Below are 14,579 nucleotides of genomic sequence, written 5' to 3'. Positions count from 1 at the left end.
ACGACACAAAGGTTGTTGGAGTTGCGGATAATGATGAGGATTGTCAGAGGATACAGATCGGTTGGAGACTTGGGCGGAGAAATGGCAGATGGAGTTTAATCCGGATAAATGTGAGGTAATGCATTTTGAAGGTCTAATGCAGGTGGGAGGTATACAGTAAATGGCAGAACCCTTAGGAGTATTGACAGGCAGAGAGATCTGGGCGTACAGGTCCACAGGTCACTGAAAGTGGCAACGCAGGTGGATAAGGTAGTCAAGAAGACATACGGCATGCTTGCCTTCATTGGTCGGGGCACAGAGTATAAAAATTGGCAAGTCATGTTGCAGCTGTACAGAACCTTAGTTAGGCCACACTTAGAATATTGCGTGCAATTCTGGTCACGACACTACCAAAAGGACGTGGAGGCTTTGGAGAGGGTACAGAGGAGGTTTACCAGGATGTTGCCTGGTCTGGAGGGCATTAGCTATGAGGAGAGGTTGGAAAAACCTCGGATTGTTTTCACTGGAACGACGGAGGTGGAGAGGCGACATGATAGAGGTTTACAAAGTTATGAGCGGCATGGACAGAGTGGATAGTCAGAAGCTTTTTCCCAGGGTGAAAGAGTCAGTTACTAGGGGACATAGGTTTAAGGTGCGAGGGGCAAAGTTTAGAGGGGATGTGCGAGGCAAGTTTTTTTTTTTTTTTTTACACAGAGGGTGGTGAGTGCCTGGAACATGCTGCCGGGGAAGGTGGTGGAAACAGATACGATAGCAACGTTTAAGAGACATCTTGACAAATATATGAATAGGAAGGGAATAGAGGGATATGGGCCCCGGAAGTGCAGAAGGTGTTAGTTTAGGCAGGCATCAAGATCAGCGCAGGCTTGGAGGGCCGAATGGCCTGTTCCTGTGCTGTACTGTTCTTTGTTCCCAAAATCTTCGTCTGTGAAGAAATACCAAGGAGCACACTCCCTTTGCCTTGGCCCCATGACTTATTTGTCAGTTAATCTCTCCTGCCCTCTACCTATCACACTCCTTCCTTTTTCTTCTCCTCCCCCCGCCCCCCGCTTCACTTGTTTAAAACGTATTACATTTCTAACCTTTGCCAGTTCTGATGAAAGGCCACAGACCTGAAACGTTAACTCTGCTTCTCTCTCCTCAGATGCTGCTGGACCCGCTGAGTATTTCCAATACTTTCCGTTTTTATTTCCGATTTCCAGCATCTGTAGTATTTTGCTTTTATATTATTCAGATAGTTGATGCATCGGTTTTGATTTTCCAAAATTCCCTAGATTCAGGGAAGGTTCCATTAGATTGGAAAATAGTCAACAAAAAGGGAGGGAGACAGAAAACATGAAACTACAGGCCAGTTAGCTTAACATGTGTCATAGTGAAAATGTCAGAAGCTATTATTAAAGACGTTATAGCAGGACACCTGGAAAAATTCAAGGTAATCAGGCAGTGTGAACATGGTTTTGTGAAAGGGAAATCATATTTAACCAATTTATTGCCGTTCTTTGAAGAAATAATGTGCTGTGGATAAAGGCAAACCGGTAGCTGTACTGTACGTGGATTTCTCGAAGGCATTTGATAAGGTGCCACATCAAAGGTTATTGCGGAAAATAAAAACTCATGGTGTAGGGGGTAACATTTGCGCATGGATAGAAAATTGGCTAACTAACAGGAGACAGAGAATCGGCATAAATAGGTCATTTTCTGGTTGGCAAGAAGTAACGAGTGGTGTGCCACAGGTGTCAGTGTTGGGGCCTCAGCTTTTTACAATTTATACAAATGAGATAGATGAAGGGACCGAAGGAATGGTTGCTAAATTTGCTGATGACACATAAGTAGGAAAGTAAGCTGTGAAGAGGACACAAGGAGGCGAGAAAGGGATATAGATAGGTTAAGTGAGTGGGCAAAGATCAGGCAAATGGAGTATAATGTAGGAAAATGTGAAATTGTCCATTTTGGCAGGAAGAACAAAAAAGCATATTATCTAAATGGTGAGGGATTGCAGAGCTCTGAGATGCAGAGGGATCTGGGTGTCCTAGTGCATGAATCGTTAAATGTTAGTATGCAGCTACAACATGTAATTAGGAAATCTAATAGAATGTTATAGTTTATCGGGAAGTGAATTAAATACAAAAGTAGGGAGGTTCTGCTTCAGTTATACAGAGCATTGGTGAGACCACATCTGGAGTACTGTGTACAGTACTGGTCTCCTTATTTAAGTTCAGAGAAGGTTTACTAGACTAATACCTGGAATGGGTGGGTTATCTCATGAGGAAACATTGGACAAGCTAGGGTTGTATCTGCTGGAGTTTACAAGAGTAAGAAGTGACTTGATTGAAACATACAAATTCTGAAGGGTCACTGACCTGAAACGTTAACTCTGCTTCTCTCTCCACAGATGCTGTCCGAAATCTATAATATTTTGACTTTATTGAAATATATAAGATAATGAGGGGTCCTGACAGGGCCCATTGTGGGAGAATCTCAAACTAGGAGTCACTGTTTAAAAATAAGGGGGTCGCCCATTTAAGACAGAGATGAGGAGAAATCCTTACTCTGAGGGAGGTGAGTCTTTGGCATTCCCCTCCTCAAAAGGCATGGAAGTAGTCTTTAAATGCACAGCAGCGCAGTGGTTAGCACTGCAGCCTCACAGCTCCAGCGACCCGGGTTCAATTCTAGGTACTGCCTGTGTGGAGTTTGCAAGTTCTCCCTGTGTCTGCGTGGGTTTCCTCCGGGTGCTCCAGTTTCCTCCCACAGCCAAAGACTTGCAGGTTGATAGGTAAATTGGCCATTGTAAATTGCCCCTAGTATAGGTAGGAGAATGGTGGGGATGTGGTAGAGAATATGGGGTTAATGTAAGATTAGTATAAATGGGTGGTTGATGGTCGGCACAGACTCGATGGGCCGAAGGGCCTGTTTCAGTGCTGTATCTCTAAATAAATTAAATAAATAAACCAGAGGTAGATAGATTCTTGATAAGCAAGGGTGTGAAAGGTTATCAGGGGTAGGCAAGAATGTGGAGTTGAGGTCACAATCATTCAGCCATGATCTTATTCAATGGCGGAGCGGGGCCGAACGGCATACTCCTGCTCCTAATTCATATCCGCCCGCCGCGGCCCAATCACGGAGGCGCGGCCGCCCGCCGCGGCCCAATCACGGAGGCGCGGCCGCCCGCCGCGGCCCAATCACGGAGGCGCGGCCGCCCGCCGCGGCCCAATCACAGGGAGTGCCCCGAGTCCTCAATGCCGTGAAAACTGAGGCTTTTCGAATGGATCAATAAGCTGATACTTTCAAATGCATCTTCCGTTATAGTAATAGTCACATTCATTGAAAAGGAAAATCAACGCGCTTTAACTCACGGTGAGATTCCCACTAAATAAAACCGCCCGAACTTTCTCGAAGCGCCGCCGCAGCTTTCAAACGCCGGCAAGGGGGCCCCGCCAAACCATGCGCCCGACCCGGCCGCTTACCTGGCCGCCGATGGTGATGTCGAAGAAGACGACGGGGTTATTGGGATTGCAGGGGAGCCCCGCCATCCCGGTGGTCTTGAAAAGGAGCAAGAAGGACAACTACCACCGACACTGCCGCCTGATTATTCGCTTCCCCCGCCTCCACTGAGTGATTGACAGGCTGAATCCCCGCCCCACCAGGGTGATTTACAGGTGGAATCCCCGCCCAGCTGGAATGATTGACAGGCAGTATCCCCGCCTCCACCCACAGTGATTGACAGGCGGAATCCCCGCCCAATCCGGGGTGATTGACAAACGGAATCCCCGCCCCATGCGGAGTGATTGACATTGCTCTCTCCCCTCAGCAGCAACAGCAGGGTGACACTGGCACATGCAGTTCAGGCTAAAGGCCTGTTCGGGTTTGCAAAAAAAAACCCGACCCGGCCCAGCCCAGCCCGGCCCGAGTCCTTCCATTTTTTCCCGCACTCGACCCAACCATCAGTTAACTTACCTTCTGTTTTTCACTGTGCTACTGATCTGCACAAGCTTAAAATAACTGTAACAAAACCACCATTCTAGTCCGACCTGACCTGAGCCCGAATGCCTGACCTGGAAAAGCAACCCGACCCAAACCTGACACATGTCATCGGGTGCCGTCGGGTTCGGGTTTGCTGACAATGGCACATGCGCAAATGCAGCCTGTGCCACTAAAACGTCAAAGTCTGCGACTTCAGCAGCTAACAGGATTAAAGATGGCGCTGCTCAAATAATCACACGAAGGCAACCTAACCTAAACACATGGCAGCACACAATGGCCGGAAGGAGAAAGCGAGCGAGGGAGCGGGAAGGGGAGGGGGCGGGCGAGCGAGCGAGCGGGCTGGAGAAAGCGGAGCAGCTGGAGAGAGCAGCAAGGGTGTTGGGGGAGTGGAGCAGCCAGAAAGAGTGGAGCGACCGGAGAGAGCAGTGAGGGGGGGAGCGGAGCGGCCGGAGAGAACAGCGGGGGGAGGGGGGAGCAGAACGGCTGGAGAGAGCAGTGAGGGGGGGAGCAGAGCGGCCAGAGAGAACAGCAGGGGGAAGGGGGGAGCAGAGCGGCTGGAGAGAGCAGCGAGGTGGGGGGGAGCAGAGCAGCCGGAGAGACGGGGGAGGGAGGAGGAGTGCATTTTTCTGCGCATGCGCCATACACTTGCAACAGCAAAAGACGTACTGGCCGGTCCCCGCACTCGGCGGCACCAAGGTCTTCGGCTGCTCGCTCCCCGCGGCTCTCTACAGCCTCTTGCTTCCGGCCCCTGCCATCCAGCCACTCCCTCCAGCCCAAGATCCCTCATCCAGCTGCTCTCTCCCCTACTTCTCAACTGTACTGCAGACATTCCAGCTGTCTGGTCCCTGCCTTTTGCATCCCCCTCTTCAGGCAGTTCTGAATTTAACTCCCTCCCACTACCCCCCTCTACCCCTACCCCCCACCCCCCCCAAGGACCACAGTTGAATATCTGAAGTGCAGTTGCAAAGTCGGGAAAAATATCATCAAAAACCTCAACAATTCCATGTTTAATTATTGAGAGATTTTATTAAGTACATTAAACATACGAGGCACTGCTGTGCATGGATACATGAGTGTTTTGTCGCCAGCATTCCCGTGAAACAGACAGGCCGAGTTTCTGCTATGCACAACTAAAGAGATTGTTCATGGAGAGCCTTGTGGTGAATGAACGCGTGGCTCTCTATTCCATTACTGTATTGTCCATCAGAAGAAGGCAAAGTCACAAGAGTCTGAGCTCAGTCTATTCTTGGTGAATGTTCCCCAAACACATCCCAATGTGCGCTCCCACTTCATCCATAAATGCAAGGTTCCTTTCCACATCGTGACAAGCTCCGCAGCATGATCCAGTTGCCTTTGTTGCTTGAATGCTGACCTTAAGTCTCAAGGATTGTTTTCTCGACGGCATGTTTTACATGAAAAGAAATAAAGCAAATCAGTGTCAGAGCTTGCCTTCCTCCATCCACTGAAATTACTGTTGTGCACACATTTCTAGGTTCTGCAGTGAAGGCACCAATAGATAACGTCGCCAATGAAGCACTTATTACCCACCTCAGATGCAGGAATCAGCACATCCTTGCGTCCTCTCCTGCACTGCCTCCTTTGCTTGAATGCCGTCCTTCAGTCTCAAGGATTGTTTTCTCGAGGGCACGTTTTACATGAAAAGAAAAAAGAAAGAACATCAGTGTCAGAGCTTCCCTCTCTCCAATGAAATTACTGTTGAGCATGCTTTGTGTTCTGCGGTAAAGGCATGTACTGATAACACCGCCAATGAATCACTTAGTACCCACCTCAGCTGTAGGAGTCCGGATGATGTTACTGCCCCTATCTCGTGATGGTTCAATGCTGCTCTCAGGGAAAACATGAATGATGTGAGGGTGCTGGAAAAAGAAGCACATTTCTTTTGGACTATGAACATAAAGCAGGCCATTTAGCCCAGCTGTTCCCTGCTAGTGGTTATGCTACTCCTACGCCTTCCCATCCGTTCCCATTTAATCCTGCCTACTACTATCAGCATCATCTTCCATTTCTTTCGTTCTTATCTACCTTTGCCTTAAAGCAACACTGAGGATGGAGAGCGGTGTGGCTGCACTCCCACCTCACCAGTTGTGTACGCAGCAAGAGCATTCACATTTGTGCTACCACTGGACACGGCATGCTTGTTTCTTTTAGTGCTCAGTCTTTCTTGCTGAATGTTCCCCAAGCGCTTGACCCCTTTGGATGCCCTCTCTGCTTGACAGGCAGCAACTGGCAATTGTGGAGTCTCACAAAGCTCTGCATGGTTGTTTCAAAGGTGGATGGGGAAACAGATGGCTGTGTGTCAATGTGCACGGCTCTGATGGGTGCAGGGTCCCGCAGGTGGGGGAAGTGGAGCTGTGAACAGGCAGGCGTATGTATGGTCCATCAGCTCATTAGGCCAGGGGGTGAAACACTCAGGATCCATGGATTGTGGCACGCGACTGATGTCCAGCTCATGGCCACCTCCATCCGAAGGTGCCTCCGGGCAATTGTTGGGCATAGTAAATGGCTCCATCTCATCAGCCAGTGCTTGCTGCCAGCGGGGAGTCTGTTGCCGCAGCCAGTCCAGTTTCCGCATGAATGCTGCCGTTCCACTCTGCAGAACGGCCTGTTGTAGCTGGTACAATTGATCTGAAAGCAAGTGGTATTTTTCATTGTAGCTGAGGGGCCTTGGCTGTTCCTCTGTGATCACAATGGCAGCAGCCATGCCTGTCCTCGTGGGTGTCTGAGTGCGCGCCAGCGGCAGTTGGGGGTGAGCCTCTCCAAAGACAGACCCAGATGCCTCTGCACAACAATAGCATGTTTGCAGGGCAACAAAGTCTGAATGGAGAAGATGCAGCTGCAGGTAGCCTGGCCATCATGTATCTGCAGTGTGTACTGTTTGGCACCAGAAATCACAGTCACTGTGCCTTTGTCCTGCTGCTTGACATTTACTCGCTGAATGTGGCTATGATCCTGATGCATCAGCTTCACAGCGTGACTGGTGAATCCTGTGTAAAATGATTGTAGATCTGCTGGTGCCTCTGCGATGCGCTTGAAAGAGGCTCCCTGCAGGAATGTGGAATAGGAGCGCTCCCGATCCAGGACACTATTGTGGAAGATCAGCGCTGAGATGCATTCCTCCATGGATGAGGAGGAGTGGAGCAGGTGCTTTATCTTGCCATTCTCTGACTCAATGCGATTGTTGATGTTGTTCCAAAATGTTAGGACTTTACCACGTGAACATGATGCCCACATCTCCAGTTTGTAAGCAGGTAGTCCTGCAGGGGTGGGTAGAGGTGTCCAATCCTTTCTCCACAAATTGTGATCTTCTCCTCCAAAGGTGCATGAACCATTTCCTTGCAGATCATAAACAACTGATCCCTCAGTTCTCCATTCAATGGGTAGCTGCTGATCTTCCTGCTCATGCTCTGCATCACATGGAACTGACAGGAGAACTGTTGCAGCTGGGAGATGCTTTCTGATCGCATTGATCTCATTGATATCCTTATCCCACAATGGCTGATCTCATGCGGCAGGCGCTGGATCCCATGAAATTGACAAAAACGCCCACAATCTCGTCCAGCATCTGAGCCGTCTCATTCCTCACCATGGCATAGAACACAGCCCTGCCCCTACCAACGTTGTCCTGCACCATCACTTGGTACCTAGGGCAGCCGCATTTGTTCCGTCCATGAACAGCAGTTCAGGAGAGGCCTGCAGGTGGGCCTTCATGGCTGGTGTCATGAAGGCAATGTAGAGGATGTTGCTTCCCTGCAGGCCAACACACACCGTGGTCCCGTCCTGCTGAATCTTCTCCAGCGTATCACACAGTGTATCCATGTTGTCATCCCCTGTTTTGAGCCAGGACTTCACATTTCTAATGTCACTAAGGGTCACGGTCTTGTTGAATAACAGGGACTGGAGCACATGTACTGCCTGCACACAGCCCCAGACAATGGAAATGTTTTCAGAGCAATTTATAACAGCAGAGAAACTTACCTTGGAGCAATCCCCTCTTTCTAATGAAAATGAAGCAGACTGAAATCTCCAAAGCGACTAAATAATCACGATAAAATGCCAGAAAATGCACAACAAAACCTCTCCTCCTTCCACTTTCAAACTTGCGCCAAAGCTTGACGCATGCATGAATATCTGAAGGTTGATGCATGCGTGAATACCCATTGGCGTTGCATTGCTGTATGCGTAAAGCGCATGCGCAGAGGCCGACCAGGCGCGTTGCCCGAAGATGCACACGCCACGCGATGACGTCATCGACGCATGCGCTAACCAGTCTTGGCAAGTCGGAATGCAGCGCATGCGCAGAGAGCGGGAGCCCGCTCCTTGGCGCAGTCTGATGATGTCAGTGGCCGGCTGCGTTGTCAGGAATCACTTTGAGTAGCACACATTGCTCCCTCCCCTCAGCAGCAACAGCAGGGTGACACTGGCACACGCAGTTCAGGCTAAAGACCTGTTCGGGTCTGCAAAAAAAAAACCCGACCCGCCCTGGTCTGTGTCCTTCCATTTTTTCCCGCGCTCGACCCAACCATCAGTTAACTTACCTTCCGTTTTTCACTTTGTTGCTGATCTGCACAAGCTTAAAATAACTGTAACAAAACCACCTTTCTGGTCCAAAAATTAAATTAACATTGGAGCCACTTACCTTGTGATAGACTGTGTCCGACCTGACCTAAGCCCGAATGCCCGACCCGGAAAAGCAACCCGGCCCAAACCTGATACATGTCATCAGGTCCCGTCGGGTTCGGGTCGGGTAGCTGGCCTTTAGTTCAGGCAGCATCTCAGAATCAATACAGCACAGAAGGAGGCCATTCGGCCCATCATGTCTGCACTGGCTCTCTGAATGATCAATTCACTCCGTTCCATTCCCCTGCCTTCTCCCCATAACCCTGCGCATTCTTCCTTTTCAGATAACAGTCTAATTCCCTTTTAAAAGCCTTGATTGAACCTGCCTCCACCACACTATCAGGCTGCGTATTCCAGACCTCAACCACTCACTGTGTGAAAAAGTTTTTCTCATGTCTCCATTGCTTCTTTTGCCAATTACTTTACAGCTGTGCCCTCTCGTTCTCTATCCTTTCACGAGTGGGAACCGTTTCTCCCCATCTACTCTGTTCAGACCCCTCATGATTTTCAATATCTCAATCAAATCGCCTCTCAACCTTCTCTTCTCCAAGGAGAACAGTCCAAACTTCTCCAATCTATCTTCATAACTGAAGTTTGTCATCTCTGGAACCATTCTCATGAATCCTTTCTGCACTCTGGCCAATGTTTTCACATCTTTCCTAAAGTGTGGTGCCCAGAATTGGACGCAATACTCCCACCTCTCATTCTTCGAAACTCTAGAGAATATAGACCCAGTTCAAATAGGTTGCAAAGATTTTGACTTAGCCTGAAACAGTTGTCAGAATGTCAGATTGGGTAGGGCTTGAAAGGGGAGGTGTTGAGGTAGAACTGGGCATCGGCAGGATACACATGGAAATGGAAGCTGATGTTGCTAAGGAGCAGCATGTAGAAGAGCAAGAGGAGGCCAAGCATGGATCCTGGGGGACTCCTGAGATGGTGGGGGTGAGCTGGGGTGGGGGCAGGAGAAGCCAGTACTAGAGATGCTTTGGCTTTGCTCAGATAAGCAGGATTGGAATTAAGTGAGAGGGCTCGTGCTGAGCTGGACATCAGAGGAGAGACCCTGGAGGAGAATGGTGTGGTTGACTGTGTCAAAGGCTGCAGAGAACTCAAGAACAAAGAACAGTACAGCACAGGAACAGGCCATTCGGCCCTCCAAGCCTGCGCCGATCTTGATGCCTGCCTAAACTAACACTTTCTGCACTTCCGGGGCCCATATCCCTCTATTCCCTTCCTATTCATGTATTTGTCAAGATGTCTCTTAAACGTCGCTATCGTATCTGCTTCCACCACCTCCCCTGGCAGCAAGTTCCAAGCACTCACCACCCTCTGTGTAAAAAACTTGTCTCGCACATCCCCTCTAAACTTTGCTCCTCGCACCTTAAACCTATGTCCCCTAGTAACTGACTCTTCCACCCTGGGAAAAAGCTTCTGACTATCCACTCTGTCCATGCCGCTCATAACTTTGTAAACCTCTATCATGTCACCCCTCCACCTCCGTCGTTCCAGTGAAAACAATCCGAGGTTTTTCCAACCTCTCCTCATAGCTAATGCCCTCCAGACCAGGCAACATCCTGGTAAACCTTCTCTGTACCCTCTCCAAAGCCTCCATGTCCTTCTGGTAGTGTGGCGACCAGAATTGAACGCAATATTCTAAGTGTGGCCTAACTAAGGTTCTGTACAGCTGCAACATGACTTGCCAATTTTTATATTCTGTGCCCCGACCGATGAAGGCAAGCATGCCGTATGCCTTCTTGATTACCTTATCCACCTGCGTTGCCACTTTCAGTGACCTGTGGACCTGTACGCCCAGATCGCTCTGCCTGTCAATACTCCTAAGGGTTCTGCCATTTACTGTATACCTCCCACCTGCATTAGACCTTCCAAAATGCATTACCTCACATTTGTCCAGATTAAACTCCATCTGCCATTTCTCCGCCCAAGTCTCCAACCGATCTATATCCTGCTGTATCCTCTGACAATCCTCATCATTATCCGCAACTCCACCAACCTTTGTGTCGTCCGCAAACTTACAAATCAGACCAGCTACATTTTCCTCCAAATCATTTATATATACTACAAACAGCAAAGGTCCCAGCACTGATCCCTGCGGAACACCACTAGTCACATCCCTCCATTCAGAAAAACACCCTTCCACTGCTACCCTCTGTCTTCTATGACCGAGCCAGTTCTGTATCCATCTTGCCAGCTCACCTCTGATCCCGTGTGACTTCACCTTTTGTACCAGTCTGCCGTGCGGGCAGAAGGATAATGTACCAAGGTCATAGTTGCAAAGACAGAAAACGTTGTTTGCGACCGCATTTGGAATTATAGAATGGTTACAGCACAGAAGGCCATTCGGCCCATTTTGTCCATGCAGGCTCTCTGCAAGAGCAACTCAGCTCATCCCACTCCACCGCCTTTTCCCCGTAACCCTGCAAAATCTTTCTCTTCCTATAGTTATCCAATTCCCTTTTGAAAGTTAGGTTTGAATCTGTCACCACCACACTCTCAGGCAGTGCGTTCCAGATCCGAACCATTCACTGCATTAGATAGGTTTTCCTCATGTTGCCTTTAGTTCTTTTGCCAATCATTTTAAATCTGTGTCCTCTGCCAATGAGAACAATTTCTCCCCATCTACTCTATCCAGACTCCTTATGATTTTGAATACCTCTATCAAATCTCTCAAACTTCTCTTCTCGAAGGAAAACAGCCCTAGCTTCTCCAATCTATCCAAGTAAATGACGTCTATCATTCCTAGAACCATTCTTGTGAACCTTTTCTGCACCCTCTCTACTGCCTTTGCATCCTTCCTAAAGTGTGGTGCCTAAAATTGGAATCAATACTCCAGTTGAGGCCGAACCCGTATTTTATAAAAGTTTACCATAACCTCTTGCTTTTACACTCTCTACCTCTATTTATAAAGCCCAGGATTCCGTATGCCTTATTAACCGCATTCTCACCCTAGCCTGCAATCTTCAAGTTTTTTTATTCTTTCATGGGATGTGGACGGCGCTGGCTAGGGCAGTATTTGTTGCCCATCCATAACTGTCCTTGAGAAGGTGGTGGTGAGCTGCCTTCTTGAACCACTGAAGTCCATCTCGTGCAGGTACACCCACAGTGCTGTTAGGAAGGGAGTTCCAGGATTTTGACCCAGCGACAGTGAAGGAACGGCAATATAGTTCCAAGTCAGGATAGTGTGTGACTTGGAGGGGAACTTGCAGGTGATGGTGTTCCCATGCATCTGCTGCTCTTGATCTTCTAGGTGGAAGTGTTCGTGGGTTTGGAAGGTGCTGTGAAGGAGGCATGGTGCGTTGCTGCAGTGCATCTTCTGTATGGTACACACTGCTGCCACTGTGCCTCAGTGGTGAAGGGAGTGACTGTTGAAGGTGGTGGATGGGGTGCCGATCAAGCAGGCTGCTTTATCCTTGATGGTGTCGAGCTTCCTGAGTGTTGGAGCTGCACTCATCCAGGCAAGCGGAGAGTATTCTATCACGCTCCTGACTTGTGTCTTGTAGATGGTGGATAGGCTTTGGGCAATCAGGAGGTGGGTGAATCACTGCAGAATTTCCAGTCTTTGACCTGCTCTTGTAGCTACAGTATTTATATGGCTGGTCCAGTTCAGTTTCTACTTAATGGTAACCCCCCAGGATGTTGATAGTGAGGGATTTAGCAATGGTAATGCCCTTGAATGCCAAGGGGAAATGGTTAGATTCTCTCTTGTTGGAGATCGTCATTGCCTAGCACTTGTGTGGCACGAATGTCGCTTGCCACTTATCAGCCCAAGCCTGGATATTGTCCAGGTCTTGCTGCATCTGGACACAGGCTGCTTCAGTATCTGAGGAGTTGCGAATGGTACTGCACATTGTACAATCATCAGTGAACATCCCCAATTCTGACCTTATTATTGGGGGCGGGGGGGGAGTCATTGATGAAGCAGCAAAAGATGGTTGGGTTTAGGATGCTACCCAGAGCAGTGTCCAGGGGGCTGAGATGATTGCTTCCAACATCACAACCATCTTCCTTTGTGCTAGGTATGACTCCAACCAGTGGAGAGTTTTCCTCTTGATTTTTCTTTGACTCCAGTTTTGCTAGGGCCCCTTGATGCCATACTCGGCCAAATGCTGCCTTGATATCCAGGGCAATCACTCTCACCTCACCAATTGAGTTCAGCACTTTTGTCCATGTTTGGACCAAGGCTGTAATGAGGTCAGGAGTCGAGTGGCCCTGGAAGAATCCAAACTGAGTGTCACTGAGCAGGTTATTGCTGTTTAGGTGGCGCTTGATAGCACTGTTGATGACACCTTCCATCACTTTGCTTATGATCAAGAGTAGACTGATGGGGTGGTAATTGGCTGGATTGGATTTGTCCTGCTTTTTGTGGATAGGACATACTTGAGCAATTTTCCACATTGTAAGTAGGTGCCAGTGTTGTAGCTGTACTGGAACAGCTTGGCTAGGGGTGTGGGAAGTTCTGGAGCACAAGTCTTCAAAACTACAGCCAGGATATTGTCAGGGCCCATAGCCTCTGCAGTAACCAGTGACTTCAGCTATTTCTTGATATCACATGCAGGGAATCGAATTGGCTGAAGTCTGGCATCTGTGATGGTGGGGACCTCAGGAGGAAGCCAAGATGGATCATCCACTAGGCACCTCTGGCTGAGGCTGGTTGTGAAGCCTCCTCCTCCTGTTGTTTAATTGTCCACCACCATTCACAACTGGATGTGGCAGGACTGCAGAGCTTAGATCAGATCCTTTGGTTATGGGATCGCTTATCTCTGTCTTTTGCATGCTGCTTCTGCAGTTTGGCATGCAAGTAGTGCTGTTTTGTAGCTTCGCCGGATTGACACCTCATTTTTAGGTATGCCTGGTGCTGCTCCTGGCATGTCCTCCTGCACTCTTCATTGAACCAAGGTTGATCCCCTGGCTGGATGGTTATGCTACAGTGAGGGATATGCCTACACGATGGAGGGTATCCTCAGTGTGAAGACAGGACTTTGTTTTTACAAGGACTGTGCAGGTGGTCACTCCTATCAATACTGTCATGGACAGAGCTGCATCTGCAACAGGTAGATTGGTGAGGACAAGGTCTAGTACACAAGAAATAAGAGCAGAAGTAGACCATATGGCCCATCGAGGCTGCTCCACCATTCAATATGATCATGGCTGATCTTGGGCTTCAATTCCACTTTCCTGCCCTCTCATATCCCTTGCTTCCCTGCGAGACCAATAATCTATGTATCCCAGCCTTAAATGTATTCAATGATGGAGCATCCACAACCCTCTGGGATAGAGAATTCCAAACATTCACAACCTTTTGAGTGCAGTAATTTCTCCTCATCTCAGTGCTAAATGATTGGTCCCTTAGCCAGAGACTGTGCACTGAGCCCTGAGACTGGTAGGTTTTTCGCTCTTGTTTGTTCCTTCACCTTCTGCTGCAGGCCCAGTCTGGCAGCAATGTCCTTCAGGACTTGGCCCACTTGGTCAGTAGTGGTGCTACCAAGCCATTGAAGTCCCCCACCTAGAGTACATTCTGTGCACATATACCCCCAATCCCCCTGCTCCTGCACCCCCTTGAGAATTGTATCCTTTATTTTATATTGCCTTTCCTTGTTCTTCCTCCCAAAATGAATCACTCACATTTCTCCGCATTAAATTTCATATGCCATGTGTCCGACCATTCCACCAGCCTTCTGTATCTTCTTGAATGAAAACAGAACATGCTAGAAATACTCAGCAGGTCTGGCAGCATCCGTGGAGAGAGAAACAGAGTTAATGTTTCAGATTTGTGACCTTTCACCAGAACTCACTTTTATTTTAGTGTGTCTTCTTGAAGTCTGATCACGACATAAAAAAGAGATGCCTGAATATTGGAGAGGGTGTAAGGAACAACAAGGATAATCCCAAGTATTATGCTACTTTCTTGGCAGGAGTCAATTTCTTCCAGTGTCTACATAGCCAGGAGA

The 14,579-nt window shown here is 48.7% G+C and overlaps 1 protein-coding gene across 2 annotated transcripts in view; it reads right to left on the bottom strand.

Moving 5' to 3' along the window:
- ppih (peptidylprolyl isomerase H (cyclophilin H)) overlaps positions 1-3,622 on the bottom strand; it is a 31,002-nt gene extending 27,380 nt beyond the window's left edge. Inside the window, exons 1-2 of one of the 2 annotated variants that reach the window (XM_068016820.1) lie at positions 3,462-3,556; positions 1,110-1,267 (exon numbers count right to left, since the gene is read on the bottom strand). In XM_068016820.1, the coding sequence (XP_067872921.1) occupies positions 1,110-1,202 (93 nt within the window). In that variant the 5' untranslated portion in view covers positions 1,203-1,267; positions 3,462-3,556. Of the gene's footprint in view, positions 1-1,109; positions 1,268-3,461 lie in introns of both variants that reach the window. The other variant, XM_068016821.1, reaches the window with a different exon arrangement.
- Between the last annotated feature and the right edge of the window lie 10,957 nt (positions 3,623-14,579).

The sequence above is a fragment of the Heterodontus francisci genome, chromosome 37 (assembly GCF_036365525.1).
Source record: "Heterodontus francisci isolate sHetFra1 chromosome 37, sHetFra1.hap1, whole genome shotgun sequence".
Classification (NCBI taxonomy): Eukaryota; Metazoa; Chordata; class Chondrichthyes; order Heterodontiformes; family Heterodontidae; genus Heterodontus; species Heterodontus francisci.
Note: the sequence above shows the minus strand (reverse complement) of the source record. Positions and strands in the feature narration are given on the sequence as shown.